The 16,660-nt window shown below is 48.2% G+C and overlaps 1 protein-coding gene across 2 annotated transcripts in view; it reads right to left on the bottom strand.

Annotated features, from left to right (window-relative positions):
• The window catches only part of MACROD1 (mono-ADP ribosylhydrolase 1), a 320,217-nt gene that overhangs the window by 4,229 nt on the left and 299,328 nt on the right, over positions 1-16,660 (bottom strand). For both annotated transcript variants that reach the window (XM_081891901.1, XM_081891902.1), the window contains exon 6: positions 592-713. In XM_081891901.1, the coding sequence (XP_081748027.1) occupies positions 592-713 (122 nt within the window). The remainder of the gene's footprint in view (positions 1-591; positions 714-16,660) is intronic.

The following is a 16,660-nucleotide window of genomic DNA, read 5'->3' as shown; positions in this document are numbered from 1 at the left end:
GAGGGAAGGGAAGGGAAGGGAAGGGAAGGGAAGGGAAGGGAAGGGAAGGGAAGGGAAGGGAAGGGAAGGGAAGGGAAGGGAAGGGAAGGGGAAGGAAGGGAAGAAGGGAAGGGAAGGGAAGGAAGGGAAGGGAAGGGAAAGGGGGGAAGGGAAGGGAAGGGAGAGGGAAGGAAGGGAAGGGAAAGGGAAGGGAAGGGAAGGGAAGGGAAGGGAAGGAAGGGAAGGGAAGGGAAGGAAAGGAAGGGAAGGGAAGGGAAGGGAAGGGAAGGGAGGAAGGAAGGAAGGGAAGGGAAGGGAAGGGGGAAGGGAAAGAGGGGAAGGGAAGGGAAGGGAAGGGAAGGGAAGGGAAGGAAGGGAAGGGAAGGGAAGGGAAGGGAAGGGAAGGGAAGGGAAGGGAAGGGAAGGGAAGGGAAGGGAAGGAAGGGAAGGGAAGGGAAGGGAAGGGAAGGGAAGGGAGGAAATATCAAGAACTACCTGTGTAAATTATTTCATCACTTACAGAGCAAGTCCCAGGGCTGAGCCTTGCAGATTTGCATCAAGCCTTGCCACCTGCTCTATCAAACACCTTAAGCCTCTTCCCTGTCTGCTCACCACAGTCCGCAGCTTGTTCTCTACGGTTAATTTCAGGCTGTTCTTGTAGCAGTCGCTGAGTTCGGTTGCTTGCGCAGCACTGGGTTGCCCCTGGGCGATGGGTCCTACCGTGTGAATGACGACTGAGAAAAGAGAGAGAGACAGATGAGGGTCATCGGCCAGAAGCAGAGCCCCTCTTGCTCAGTTCCTTCCTCTGCAATTTGATTGAGAGATGCTTACAAGAACTGAGCTGCTGGACTTAATCAAGAGCGCATTGCTATTGCTCCTTCCAATTCTCTAAACCACCGAGGGACAAAGCATTTCTTCACGTAGTGCACGGCTGAACGATGGAACTCGCTTCCACAAGAGGCAAGCAGTGATCGCCATCAACTCGGATGGTTTTAAAAGAAGATTAGACAAATTCTAATTGGAGGTCAGAGGCTGTAATGCTTCTGAGTACTAGTTGTTGGGAATCACAAGTGGGGAGAGTGCTGTTGTGCTCAAGTCCTTATTGTTCACTTCCCAGCGGCATTTGGATGGCTCTTCTGAGAACAGGATGCTGATGGGCCATTGGTCCGATCCAGCAGAGGTTTTTGCAAATTCTTGTGGGTGGTGAGTCTCTGGCACTCCCAGCAGCAGAGCGTGTTCTCGTGGTGCCCAGGGTGTGCTCCCACGCGTGCCCGGGGAGCAGAGTGTGGGGCATGGAGGACGAACGGAGCCTGACACGTGCCAGCCCAGGCCTAACCAACAGTGCCACCCGAGTGATACCAGCCCCAACCCACTTTGCAAGGCTGCAATGATCCCTCAGGAGGCTGGGGTCAAAGGGCGCATGACTATTGCATCTTTCTCATGCCACCCTCCCCGAGCCGCTGATCAAATCCTAGCTTCGCAAAGCAGTGCAGGGCTGGTTCGGAGAAGGTGCCGTGAGTAGCGCGCACATACACACATGAAAAATGTGCCCAGGGCACTTGCCCTGGCAGCCCCTCCAATGCTATGCCCCTGGGCACTGCAGATATTTCTAGACTACAATGCCCATCATTCCACCCAGTAGTCCTGCTGTTCAGGACTGATGGGTGTTGAGAGTCTAGCAACTTCTGGAGAGAACCACATTACTTCTCTAGAACAAGCTTACTGCAAGCCTATTCCTTCTGAAGAATAAAGATTATTTCTCAAGTATCCCTTAGGCATTTAGATAAATTATTAAGTGACAATTACTTATTTTCCTTTATTTGCTTTATACATACATACAGCCCTTTGGCTACATTTAGGCTCCCTGGGTAGTTCTGAAGTTATTACTCAGGCTTAAAGCAGCAGTATATGGAACATTCTCATTTTTTTTATATAAAAAGTAAAACACGCAGTTAGTAATGCCCTCACTGAGTAGCAACATATTCTTTAATGTTCTCTTTTATTATAGTGAGGTTAGACACTTCTACAAGAACATATACTCTGCATGATTCATGTTAGCATTTTTATATCACTTACACTCCTGACTTTTTTTTTTTTTTGGCCTTTACGAAATAAATGAACAGCAGCTCCAGAGAATAACCAAGACCTCATTTCAAATATGGCAAACGGGGGACCCGCCTGCAGTGACCCCACTTTCATGGATCTGTCTCCCAAAAGAGGCTCAGACAACCTCATTGCTGCAACCTTCAAATAAGCATTAAAGAATTGCCTGTTTCAAACAGCCTTTTCTTGATATCGTTTTGCTGCTATTAACTGAAGTGGTGCTGAATTATTTTATTTGTTTTAATTTTCTTGGACTGAAGCTGGATGTTACTATTTATTGGTCTCATTGTCTTGCTGCTATTTTACTGTTGCCGAATCTTATTGCTGCCTTTTATTCTGCAGATATCTACATAGCTATATATAGATACGTTTCTCATTTGTGCTGCTCTTGCTTTTACTTGGTATTATAATCCTATATCTGCACGACGGGAACTGCCTGGTGAAGGTTTGGTCCCAGAAGAGGGTATAAATGTATTTTAAATACCGTAAATATCCTCATGGCTTGGACAACTTCAGAAGCATCCTCTACCCTAGCCCCACATCTTTAAAAATTTATTGTCTATTTATTAGGCATATTTCTAGCCCACCCTGCATCATAATCTGTCCCAGGGCAGAGTAGAATATACAAATGCATGAACTACTAACACCCCCCCCCCAAGCTTATAAGTGGGCATAATAATAAAGCAGTTAAATGCATTACACTTGTATTTACAAATAAAGATACATTAAAACTACAAAAGCAACCTGGAAAACTACAGAGTGGGTTACTCGCTCTCAAGCAGGGATGCTTTAGTACCCGGGCAAGCCTGCGGGTCTTTACGAGTCACCAGAACGATAGAAGTGTCTGTGTCAGAGGTGCTCCAAGGTGAGGTCATCCCAGAAGCAGGGGCCACCACACAGCAGCCTCTTTCCTCAATCTACACACACAGCATGTTTGCTGCCAATAGGAATGCAGAGGAGAGAAGTCTCTGAAGGTCTTGGGACACAGGGCTTGGGTTGGTATTGGGAGGGGTGTGGGTGCTGAGTCCCAAGCTGGCGCCTTGCATTTGTCACGAAGCTTCTGCCAAGCGCCCAGTGGTGTAAGGATACCCCTGCCGCATACTCCTGCCTCTGCCACTGCAGTGGCACCTACTACGCATCCGGAACAGAACAGAATCAGAGAGTTGGAAGGGACCCTGAGGATCATCAAGTCCAACCCCCTGCAATGCAGAAATATGCAGCTGTCCCAGATGGGGATTGAACCTGCAACCTTGGCATTATCAGCACCACGCTCTAACCAACTGAGCTATCCAGTTGAGGACATTCAGCCAGCCTTATGGTAAGTATCTAATTGGGCCCCTGGTGTCCCTGTGCACGCACCCATTCCCTACTCTAAAATCTGCTAGTGATCCCTGGGAGAGAGTGAAACCCCAAAGAGTGATGATGTTTGCAGCAAAACATACCAATGTTTTAACAAGGCACCAGTCGCCAAGGCAAATGCGGAGATAAACGAGGGACAGTGACTTATTTACTGGGGGAAAGAGACTGAAGGTGAGCTGGACCCAATGAATTACCGTAGTTTCTGAATCGAGTGGGGTGAGTCAAAGCTCAGCCAACAGCTGGGTTTAGTTAAATAAAGGAGGAAGTGTGCAAATATTAAAATACCAGGCGCAGATTTATTGGCCTCAGCGTCTCCTGCAGGAGGAGGCAGTGGTGAATTTGTAGATGGTAGTTAAGGGAGCAGGAAGATGAGTGGAGTGAGGAGGTCTGGGGGCTCGGGCCTGCCGAGGATACCAGAGACCTCATCCCTCTTCGTTTTCAGCTGAATCAAGTTGTTCTGCCTGCTACGTAAAATTCAGGATCCAAGCGTACAAATCAGGAAGAGTAGCTATGGTCAGCAGGGGGTGCTGTTGAGCCAGCAATCATTGCCCACTAAGGTTGGAAGACTGCTTTTCGTATTTGTATTTGTGTGTGTGTGTGATTTATGTGAGGTAGGACTTCAACTGAGCCTGCCCTTGCCCTGCTATGAGTGTCCAGTGTTTGAGCTCATGGAGAAGGAGTCATTTTGTAGAGAGGAGTGTGCAAGCACTGGAAGGTAATCTTCCAGCCCCTGCTAAAACACTGCCTTCATCATGCTCCCTCCGATTTTGCTTTGTTTTGCAGGGATCAGCACAGCCAGGCATCTGTCAAGCCCACTGCCAACCAGCAGAGAACCCCTGGGCCCTGCTGCTCCTCACTGCCTGCTTGTTGCTATCTTCTCCAAGCCAGCAATAAGAGAAAGCACAGCTGCCGCCCCTGACAGGCCCCTGCCTGCCCCTCCGCCACCTGTTCACATCCCCTTGCCTGCTCTCTTCTTCCAGCCACGCATGAGAAGTGGACTCAGAGGCAGGAGGGGGAATGTGCAAGCCACCCTTCCCCAACCTGTTGCCCTGCAGATGTTGCTGGACTCCAGCTGCCAACGCCCCTGACCATTGGTCATGCTGGCTGAGGCTGATGGGAGTGCAAAAACAGCTGGAGGTGATCAGGCTGGAGGAGGCAAGGCAAAATGTATTTTGCCCAGGAACTCCACCACAAACAAGCGACCACTTGTGAATTACTACTACTGGCAATATTTATAGCCCTTCAAACTGATAGGACTTCTTCAAGTGGAAGGCTGTCCTACGTAAAGTAGCATACATGGGGGCACCCCACCACTGGATAACTACAAAAAACTATTCAGGGTCTACTTAGCCTTTTTTATGAGGGATACATTTACAATTTGCTTTCCGTACAAATTCTCAGAAGCGTTGTCCAATTTAAAGGGCAATGATAATGCACAATGCACGGGAACACACATACAGGCACCGACACCCAGCTCCATTAAAATCAGCTCAAATGATTAAAACAAATAAGCAATTCAATTTTGCAGATTAAAAAGCTTTCTCCTTAAAGGACGGTTGACCTCACAACCGCCACCACCTGCCCTGCTGCGGTAGTAAAGTCTCAGTGGCGTCAGCCGGCACAGAGGTGTGTGTATGTGTGTCTCAGCGTAAAAAACACTGCATTTTAACAAATCAAAATGATTACACGTGCTATCAATTAGTAAACATTTAATTCTGATAAAATTAAAACAGAATTTGCCAAAAAACCCCACAAACCCACAAAAAATAGATGGAGTGCCAGCACACTTGTCAATCAGCCACCAGGAGGCGGGAGCAAGTTGACTTCTTAGGGTGAAACTGGTGCAGGACATGACATGACCAGACCTCTCAGTGCATTCACTGTTTTCCCTTTCTGAGCAGCCATGAGTGGGGCAGGGGCAACTTGGATCCCTTGCACCAGTTTCCCAGTCTTAATTGCCCACATACGCCCCAGTTGGGGGAAAGAGGTCTGTGCATCTTAACAAGCTTTGCCCTTGCTGAGCAACTTGGCAGAATCTTGCCTGCTGCCATGCACTGGTTGGATGCAGAGGAATGGAAGGAGGAACCAGCTGGGTAAACTCCTAGGGAAGAGGGCTCAGAGCCCATGGACTGGAGGTGGTATGATGATGAGTGGTCAGAGGGAGAGGACAGGGAAGAGGAGGTGTCGGAAGCTGAAGAGGTAACAGGGCTTAGTGAGCAGGGGGAGTCTGTGGCAGAGAGAAGTCCAGCATCAGAGGAAGAAGCTGAAGCAGGGGAGGAGGGAGGTGAAGAGACAGAGGTGTCTGCAACATGTGTCCCTCCCTGCTGGTTTCCCAAAACCAGAAGAGGCATGAAAAGGGCAGAGGAGAGGTTGGCTTCACACAGGCACAGTCTCAAGTTGTTTGGAAAAAGTATTGGAGAGGAGGGGACTTGGACGGCTGTGGTGAGGCAGGGGCAACTGATCCATGGGACAAGACCCACCGGGGATGAGCTGCTGTGCTCATTAGGCCTGACACTCTGCCAAGTCTGCGCAGATCGTGTTCTTGCTAATAAAGTGTTAACGCCAACTTTCAGGGTCTGATTTATTGTTGGCTTGCTCCTGTCACCTGCACATTTCCCCCTACTAAATTTTGGTAGTGAAGCCGCAGAATTGATCTTGTGAGGTGATCTGGTCTGCCCCCCCTTGCTGCAGGAAATCCAGATCCACAGCATCCCCACAAGTGACTGTCCGGCCTCTGCTTAAGGGTCTTCACCCGCTGTTCTGGGCCATTGCTACCACTGTTTTAACTACTCTAGCCATCCAGAATTTTCTCCTAACCTTGAACACCCATCTGCCCTTCTGTCACTTAAGCCCTTGAAAACTAGTTCTGTCCTCTGAGGCAGCAGCAGAGAATGAGCCTTTGCCCTCTTCTGTGGGGCTACCTTGCAGTGATTTGAAGAGTGCTATCCAGAAAAGAAATTTCAAGCCAAAGCAGTGGTTGTGAAATCTAGCAGGTGATGTTTATTGCAGCATAAGTAAACCAGACTTTGTGCATGTGTGTGTGTGTGATGTTGTCAAGCTACCAGCCCTCGCCCAAAGGACCCAGGAGTCCTGCCTAGGCACTCCATCCTTCAGCACTCAAATGCTGCTGGCCAACTGCTGCTTCGGCTTCTTGAGTGGCCACATGCAGCCTTAGCTCTGTGAGTGATTTACTGACCCAAGGAGGGTGGCCTGGCTTCCTTGCAGTGCCCAGAGGTGGCTCACAGGTTTGCTGCTGTGCTTACAGCCTGGCTCCTGGGCTGAAGATTTAGAAGCAATGTGCTCTGATTTTTTACCCCAGTAAACACGGGAGTTAATCCCCATGTTTCAGGACTTGAGGTTGGCCTTTTGTGGCTTCCCTTATCTACCACTCCCCATGTCAGGGACATGTGTTTGGAAAGGGAAATTGATACCCAAGAGAGCATATCCACCACTGCTGAAGAAAGCCATGGATTCAAGCTTTAGAGGGGCAAAGGATTCGCAGCGGCAGGACTGGGGAAGGAACTTCAGTCACAGGGTGGTTGCTGTCAAAATGTTGTTGGGCTCCAACTCCCATCAGGCTCAATCAGCATGGGAAGATGGGAGATGTAGTCCAACGTCTCGAGGGCACAGCATTGGCTCTGATTTGTTTGTTGTATTTGTCAGCTGCTTTTCTTACAAAGGTAACTCAAAGCAATTTATGTCAAAACCAATGGAAAACAACAATAAACCCCACCTAAAAACACAACAATTCAAATGAAAAACACAGTTATTTTTTTTAAAAAAAATAGCAATAATGACCCAGTACCCACTAATGGAACAACAGCTGGTCCCAGGCAAAAGAAAAAAGGAAGGAAAAGCTCAGTCCTGGGATGCTGTCCTTTCCTTGGGCTCCTCTTTGCCTGAGCATGGAAGCAAGAGGAGGTTCTGCGTCCTCTCTGGGGAAATGCAATCAAAATGCAAATCTCCCACTGACACACCAGCATTGCCCCTGATAATAAAGACAAATTGCCCGTGCAGACTCCATGGAGATGCCGGCGATAAATCAGCTTCTCTGGTAACCTGCATTGAGGGACATCAGCTCAACCCCCACCCTGGGGCCACTGGGTGTTTGCGGCCCTCCTCACCCCACATGCCCAGCATGAATGGTCATTTCCCCCTGTAGGTCCAGCCCTATCATGGGGTAGAGTGGGGTTACCTCAGGCAGAAAAAAAGGAGAGGGAACCAAAGGCAGTTTAGTCCAGCATCCTGTTTTGGACACCAGCCTCAGCCAGGAGCTTCCAGAAAGCCCAAAAGACAGGCAGGGGGAGATGTCTTCCAAAAGACTGTTGTGCTTTTGGACACTGGTGCTGTGCTGTGCTGTTTTTATTGCTTATGTGCGTTAACATATTTTATATATGTATATAGTTTTAATTCTAGCAATTGTTTAATTGATTTTTAATGATAGCTTTTTCTAAAAATAAAATAGCAGTTCTTTTTTCTTTCTTTTTAATCTGTAAGCTACCTGGAGTCCCATCAGGGGAAAAGGAGGCGTATAAATAGATTTATAATGATGTACAACAACAACAACTGTATCATCTGAGATCCACAAGTGCAGTGTTCCTGGAGCTGAAGGTTCCATTAGCTAGTGTGGTTAGAGAGTAGGGCTATCACCTCATCAAAGAAATCTGTTAATGGCCCAAGGTTCACCCAGCCCAGCGGTCCCCAATTGGTGGTTGGCAGACCCCAGGGGGTCTGCAAAACCCACCCAGAGGGTCTGTGGCACATACCCATTAACTGTCTGAAACATCCCATGTTGGGGGGTTGTGCTCTCACACAGATCAGGTGACTAACACAGGAGCACAGCCTGGAAGACTACACCCCAGTTTTGCGCTGGGACACATTGGAAGGTTCACATAACAAAAACTACCACAAAGTTATCAACGTTTTCAAAAGTAGGGGGTCCATGGATCGGCTTTTGAAAAGAGGGCCCACAGCTAATTGGGAACCACTGACCATCACACACAGACAAATTCAGATTGTGCAATGAAAGTTGATTTAGAGATCTTGAGAAGCGAAGACTGGAAAGTGATGGGGAAGTGTGCCTTGATGCAACCCAACCCAACCCATCAGGATGGGTGCTCAAGTAGCAGGATGCCTGGAAGTGACCACAGGGGGTTTAGGTGGTAGGGATGGGGGCAAGGCAGAAAAGTTAAGGGATGGAGGGGAAATGAATGGTGAGGCTGAGAGCGAGGAGAAAAAGGTTAATGGGTAGGGGAAAGAAAGAGCAAGGCTAGGGGGTGGAAGGGGAAGAAAAGAGAGGCAAAGGGGGAGAGCGGAGACAGATTTTCTCTGCTGACGGAAAGTCCTCTTCTTCCAACACAGCACAGAAACCAAATGACCTTTCTCATGGTTCCCTGATTCTGCTTTATGCCAAGGAAAGAGAAGCGGCTTCCTGCTTCCACTCAGTCCCCCCGTTGCCAACGTGGCATATTGGCTAGTGGCCTCTCTCCCTGGACGGATATGCAGGAACAGCAGCAGTGTGATGAGTTAAAAGCAACCTGGGTGAATTTTGGCTGGTCCAGGACACCCATCAGAGTAAAAAGGTGGGCTGGATTTTTTTTAAAAAATATATTTTTATTAAAGATTTCTTAGTTTACAAAAATACGTGCATCGTCTCTTTTTTCAAATTGCGTTTTCTACTGATCAGTTTCATTTGTTGTGAGACATCAGTGTTATATACAGTGTTAGGTTAGGAAGAAAAGAGGGGGAAAGGGGAGGGAGAGTAGGGTGGGGTCGGGTGGCAGTGATTCTATTCTTCTACTTAGTGTATGTGTGGGGTTTTGTGTCAGTTTTTGTGTGGGTTCTCTTACTATTCGCTTGTTATATTTCCTTGGTGGTGAGAGAGGTTGGGGTGGCCTAGGGTGTGGTTGGTTGTCTTTGGTTCGCTGTAGTGAGATTTGTTTTCGTGTGTGAGTGTTTTTGGATCAGGTTAGCCAGATTGATTCGTATGCTGTCGGCAGATTCTTCTTGTCTTGTTGGGCTGCGTATGTGATAAAGGGGAACCATACTGGGTTGAAGGCGTCTTCTGCTATTTGTCCCTATGTCAGTTTCAGTTCATTGGTTAGTTTTTCTAATAAGTCTGTTTGGGGGTGGAAATTTTTGAAGGTCTTGCTAGGGACTGGTTCTGGGCATTAGTCTGGAGTTAACCACTATCTGCAAATTGCAGCAAATAACTGTGCCCTGATTGTCTAGGTGCTTCCACACTATTTCAAGGATCTGCAAGACTTGCTGCTCAGGCACTATTTTCCTATGGGAAGTTGCTTGTAAAAAGCTCCCCCACCCCACTTCTTCCAGTTATGGGAGCAGGTACAGATCGCAACAATGCGGACTTCGAAGAGGAAGACAGGCAAGGAGCGAGTGATTATAACATGGGAGGAAAGTGAGAGCGGGATCAAGCTCTGGAATTAAGTGGGAAAGTGGGGGCTCCTGGGAGGTGGGTCAGGGAAGATTTAATTAACACTGGAAATCTCCTTTGCTGAAGGAACTCATAGGCAAATATTATATAACCATCTCAGCCATGACACGAGACCCCAACGCAGAACCCATGGGCGCCAGTGTGCCTGCCAGCACCTCTTACAATGTCTACCAAAGATAGCAGTAAACAGCCTCTCAAAAATTTACAATCCACAAAGGGCCACTTGCTCTTCCTGCTCAGTTCCTACCTGCCCTGGGGCAGCCTGTCCTACACTGAACACACACATACCTGCCCATATTTCATTGGCTGCCAGGATTTGACACCCACCCATTCTGAACAGAGGAGAGGTGCAAAGAGCTTCTGCCTGTGAGCAGTGGGTTATATGTTTTTCTTCACATCGATGGGAGGCTGACGGGGTGGGGTGGGGTCACGCCAGTACTATTTTGCGGCCTTGGCTCTGTTTCTGCTTTTTCACACACGGCAGCCATTTTGTGTCACACCAATTCTCTGGCTCCCGCCTCCATAGCAGGCATTTCGCATTATGCCACACACCCCACAGCAGCCGTTCTGATACAGGCACCACCGAAAATGTGCCCACTGACCCCCAAAGCTTGGAGGCCCCCCCAAATATTAAGCACTCATGTGGAATCTCAGTTTTAATTCCGCTTCCACTGCTCTTGTCACGACCGCCACAGTGAGTAGCCATGGCTGTTAGCGTGGACATATTTTGTACAGATAAAGTTGGACTCGACGACCTCTCCGTTCTTTTCAGCACGGTATTTATTCTCCCCTCAAGAGAACGTGACTTCGAGGCAGCCCCCAAATGGAGAGAGAGAAATGTTCAGAATGACGCCCTCGACTATGCTTATTGCCCTTGGAGGACTATGATTTAAGGAAGGAAGGAAGGAAATCCCAATTAAAAAATCTCTCATGTTGATCTGCCTTTTGCGAGCGAATCGATTTAATCACGCAGATTGCTGTTGCCAACAACGCGGCGCTGCCTTCCACAGAAGAGCACAAGATGGAAGCAAAAACAAAAGAGAAAAAGAAATTGCTGTCTTGCAGGGAGAGAGGGAGAAAGGGAGAAAAGAAATTCGCAGCCAAAATGTTAGTCAGAGGCGGGCACCCAGCCTGGCGTGAAATTCAATTACTAGGCAGGTAGGTGGAAATACAAGGGCCCCCAGGAAGGCAGAAATGCAGCTACGAAACAGATCTAGCAGCGAGTTAAATTTAACCCTCTTAATGCTTCAGACAGAGAAGGCCCCTGCCTCGGTATCCACAAAATATACAAGATTTAGGGAGCAAAATTGGGGCTTACTTCATCCCCACTGTGTTTTCAGTCCCAGGGTTTAGCCAAGAAACATGCCAAGTAAGAATAAATGACAGCCCCTCTGAGTGAGTGCAGAGTGCGAATTCCTCACCCCACAGAATAAGCAGAGAGAAAGCGGGGAGAGAAAGTCCCCATCCATCCTGGGATCAGGGAAATGATACAGCGGTGTTTTCCTCACTTCCTTGAGTGTGGTGGCAGCACCTGGTGCCTGCTGGGAATGGTTGGAAGGACGGCAGGAAGCCCAGGCAGTAGGTGAAGCCAGAGATGCTGGAAGCCAGAGCCAACCAACTCAAATTTTGTCCCCATCCTCCTCCTCCTCCTCCTCACTGCTGAGTTCTACAAGGGACAAAACTGAGATGCAGGAGGAGGAAGCTGGAAGTCAGGGCCATGCACTGTACTGGCTGTAAGAAAAAGGGCAGACAGGCAGAGGTGGTTGGGGTCAGACCGAGGTCTAGTCTTCACCGCAAGAGCGGTAAGAAATTCCAGGGGCAGAACTTTCCTATCAGCTTTTGGTTTTCTTTGGTTGAGATGGTACTGGAGACCTATATGGTGTATTTCTAATGTTTGCTTTGTTTACAAAGGTACACTTACAACAGGGATGGTGAACCTCTGGCCCTTCAGATGTTGCGGCACTGCAACTCTTCCTCACTCCTGGCCATGCTGCCTGAGGCTCATGGGAGATGGGAATCCTGCTACACCTGGAGGGTCACAAGTTCCCCATCCCTGACACAGAACACACACATGCGCGTGCACAAGCCCTCCTTTAGTTGACGTGTGTGGGGAAGTGTCTGACCTTCCCCAGGCTCCGATGGGACCTCATTTAAAAGCACAGAGATTCCCATCTCTCTAGCAACCACAAGCTCCAATCAGCCAGCGATTCCGGGGTATTTAACCAACAATCCGTATAACAAAAGAAAAGTCAAAAGTGGCAACGTTACAAATTAGATGAAACTGCCTCTGAGCACATGCAGAGTGCATCTCCCTCAGCTGTATTCAAGTGTTCATCTTCTGGGTTAGAGCAACATGCAAGGGGGGAAGGTGGGGACAAGCTCCATCCCACCGGTCACTGTGAGGAGTCGGAGAGTGACTGGGTAGAGAGCCTGCTCTACCCAGAATTTAAAAAAGCAGGATTCTAAAACTTGCAGGGAGCCTTTGGGAGCAGAGAAGGGTCCCCACGGCAGACCTGTGAAAAGTAGGATGTATACCGGTGTATATTCAACTCCTCCCCCTCCCATGTGTTGCTTTAACTCAGGAAATGCCTGAATGTAAGTACAGTGGTACTTCTAGTTGCAGACTTAATCCGTTTCAGGGTGCCTTTTGCACCCCGAAAAGTCCACAACTAGAGTGCCTCTCCTGCACATGTGCGCAGCACGATCGAGTGCTTCTGTGTGTGTGCAAAGTGCGCAGATCGCTTCTGCACATGCGCGGACAGTGAACCCAGAAGTAAACACTTCCAGGTTTGCCGCATTCGTAAGCTGAAAGTCCATAATAAGAGCGGAACGCAACATAAGGTATGACTGTAGAGACTCCTCACACATTGGTAGCTTTATCCTCCATGAATCTGCCTTTTCTTTAAAGTCTTGCACAGCGTGCAGGAATAAAGGCCACAGTCATACCTCGGGTTACAGCCACTTCAGGTTGCGTTTTTTCGGGTTACGGACTGCCAAAACCCTGAAGTACCAGAATGGGTTACTTCCGGGTTTTGGCGGTGGTGCATGCGTAGAAGTGCTAAATCGTGCTTTGCGGATGCGCAGAAGCGCCGGATCGCAACCCGCAGGTGCGCAAACACGGGTTGCAAACGCTGCAGGTTGCAAATGTGCATCCCGCATGGATCACGTTCACAACCCGAGCGTCCACTGCAGTTTAACTGTGCACTGTGTGAAGGACTTAATTGTCTGTCCCAAATCTTCCAACCTTCAGCTGTGTTGGGGGGCCTCCAACTTTCAGTATTTTGTGAAGAGAAAAAGCCTCCTCCCTAGCCACTTCCTCTAGACCTCTGGACTTCAGAGGGTGGGTCACATAGCCTACAACTGGGTCACAGCTTCATCTAAGGTACGTTGCAATAGCAGCACTACCACCAGATAAATATATGGTAAGAAATTTAATTAATTAAGAAATGTGTCCCTAAATGCATGCTTGATTCTAGATGTGAAAAAGTTGAAGACTACAGGTCTAGACTAACATGCAGATGGGAACTTAAGTATCCAAGAGAGTTTCACATTTGTCAGAAAGTTGTAATGTAGTTCATGGCAGTATAAATGCATCAAAATGCTTTTTAAAAAAAAGTTTTAAAAACTAAGTAGGACTAGTGGAAAGTGCTCAGTAATTCTAATGCCCTTCCAAAACATGCATATGTGTCAAGTAGATAAAAACCACTGGATCCAACTGAGTACAAAAGAGTGACTGAAATGCATTGTGACAAATCTGCGTCATCATCTTGTAAATACGTTAACTACAAGAAGGGACAGTTAGCCCAAGAGAACAGGGGGCAACCCTGAAGGCCACCAGGATAGTTTAAAGCAACAACAACAACCTCACCCAAAGTTTGTGTTTATGTTGCTACTACATGGCAAAACTGAGCCGCCCGACTGCTCTCTGTCCGGGTGATTTATGGCTGCCAGGCCGGCCATTATCACTGCTCCGTGTCCGATTTTCTCGCGGGCTGTCGATAGTGGACGCGCCTCCATCCCTGCCCTCTGCTGGATGATTTAGAGGCAGCTGGCATTTGCCGTTAAAGAGGTGGTTTCTCTATTAGCGCCAGGCGGGGGGAAGAATCGACTCCTGTGGATGTGATTTACCGAGGGAACGGGCCCTGGCATCCTGCAGCTCTTATTGACGCCTGCCCCGTGCCGTCCGTCTCCTGTGACAGCCCAATCAATAGCGCTTTGCATTTGCTGTCTGAGTCTATAATATTGGCATGATAAACGGCAGCCCCTGAACACACAGTTTGGCTATGCCTGTGAGCTAGGCCCCATAGGGGGAGGAAGTGGCAGGCTGGGTGTCCCCATTGTTCCAGTCCACGCCAGGGGTAGTGGCTCCACCAACCTGTGGCTGGTCTGCCCCTCCAGAGGTCACTTTGGTCACACCTTGTGAGGGGAGAGGTTGACATTTGCCAGAGCCTGGCAGGGTTGGCACCAGAAAGTATGACAGAGGGCGTCCTTTTTATTTTGCATTCATGATGATTTGTGCCCATGATGGTATCAGGGCGGTCATACACAATCAAGGAATCATCAGGAGTCTCTCCAAACTGGAAATCACTTCTCAGGTGGTGACTGCTTCAGGATTGTACCCAAACTGCTAAATAGAAGGCTTGCCAACCGTGAGGTTTACAGAAATAAAAACTTCCCTCCCAACCTGCCTCTCTAGCTACTTACCTAAGTGGACACACACACCTGTATGAAACAGCTCCATGTGGACTGAGTGGCCATAGAATGGGGAGTTTTGTAGGTGGGGGGAAAGTTCATTTTGCCTGTGAAAATGAAAGAGTTTAAGCTCACCCCAGAGGGCTGCAGGATGAGTCAGATAGGTGGCAATTGTTAAAAAACACACACCAAACACCTTTCAGGAATCTGAAATTCTGATCACTGGACAAGAGGAACTTGAAACAGTCAAAGAAACATTACTGTTGCCACATCCATACCATATATTTAAAGCACATTTATGCCACTTTGACAGTCACGGTTCCCCCACCCCAAAGAATCCTGCGAGCTGTAGCCCTAGCAGAGCTACAATTTCCAGCACCCTTGCCAAACTATGATCCCAAGATTCTCTGGGGGAAACCACGCGCTTTAAATGTATGGTGTGGGTGTGGATTCCTTTCCTTTCCCCTGCTTTCTTCCTACTCCTCAACCCCCTCAGTAACTCCCCATTCTATGGCCACTCAGTCCACCAGGGGCTGTTTCATACAGGTGTGTGTGCCCACTTAAGTAAGTAGCTAGAGAGGCAGGGAGGGAGGGAAATTTGTATTTCCGTCAACCTCAGGGTTCGCAAGCCTTCTATTTAGCAGTTCTGGTACAATCCTGAAGCAGTCACCACCTGAGGAGTGATTTCCAGTTTGGAGAGACATCCTGATGATTCCCCCCTCCAGCCCCCAGCCCCTCAGTATCGCTCTTTCCCTTGCCCACAAGGCAGCCACGGCGACTTCTTGAAGCTACTGTTGGAGGAAACTGCCTGTGCTGAATACTAACCACCTGCTTAGGATGTGACTCGAATACCACATCTGGAGGGGAGGGCAGGGGAGACAGACGTGTGCCAGGCACACTCTCCCCGAGCTCAGCATTCCTGGCACGCCCCACATGGGCCCAGCTGTTGAGGCAGAGAGACCCTCGTGGTGGTGGTGGGGAGCAAAGTTCTTGCCCCTCCAAGAGCAGCAGCAATTCACTCCAATATTCAGTCTGGGTGGGACAGGTAAAATATCCTTTACCAATGTTTGAAAAACCCCAAAGCTGTTGATTTAGGCCCTGCTTTCAATAATAAAGAATCCACTTGTGATATACCAGTGGCTCAGTGCTCGGACGCCGTTCTGGAAATGGTCTAGTATAATTCTACCACAAATACGTTGATATTGCGTCAAGAACCTGTTGCAGAATACGCCTGCCAAAAACCCACCCGTCTGGAAGGGCCCTGAGGCTCTCGTAAGGGACAAGATGGTGGTAGCTTCTTTTCATTCACATATGTAGAGAGAGGATGGATCTTACTTTAATAGTAAAAGACATGGCTAACTTAGGTTCATTAGTTTCAATGGGTCTGCTCTCAGCAGAACTTAGATGGATGCGACTTTCTGAACGGAAAAATGAGAAGCTTAAGAGACTTGAAAACCATTATCAATCCTTACTGATTGCCTCCCGGTGAGTTTAGAGAATGGGGGCGATATTTGGATAGAGAACTTCTCGTCTTCTCTGCAAAAGAACTTTCTACTTACCAAAGCATGAATTGCAGTTTGGACAGCAGAGAAGAGACAAAAGGAAGAGGGAAAGGTGCCTGCCCTCCCTCCTTAGGGAGAAGGGAAATGGCTACTTCGTGGCTCACGGCAGATGGTATTTACAGCAGTATTTAATCAGTTTAGAAATCAGGCAAACATGAAGTAAGCCCAGCCACTGTCATTCATTCATCTGGGATCTGCTGTTTCTCCAACAAGCTAAGCCATTCTCTGTTTCCTCACTTAGCGATTGATGAGCTAAGAGCTGTATTTATGAGCCTTTGATTAATATGCCACTGCCTCATTCACTTAATTCTTTTTTTAAAAGATTATTAAGAAGGGCTGATTTTGAGCAGAGGAATTTTTTAAAAGGAGAGATTGCGCGAAGGCTTGCCTCTTGTAATTTGTTGAAACTGGAACAGATAGTGTAAATAAGAGACAGAATTTGGATGCAATTGTCATTGCTCAACGGGAGAGCACCTGCTATGGATGAAGAAGGCACCAAGTTCAGTACCCA

The sequence above is a fragment of the Podarcis melisellensis genome (assembly GCF_964234715.1).
Source record: "Podarcis melisellensis genome assembly, chromosome: 16".
Classification (NCBI taxonomy): domain Eukaryota; kingdom Metazoa; phylum Chordata; class Lepidosauria; order Squamata; family Lacertidae; genus Podarcis; species Podarcis melisellensis.
This window is presented reverse-complemented; position numbering and strand designations above follow the sequence as displayed.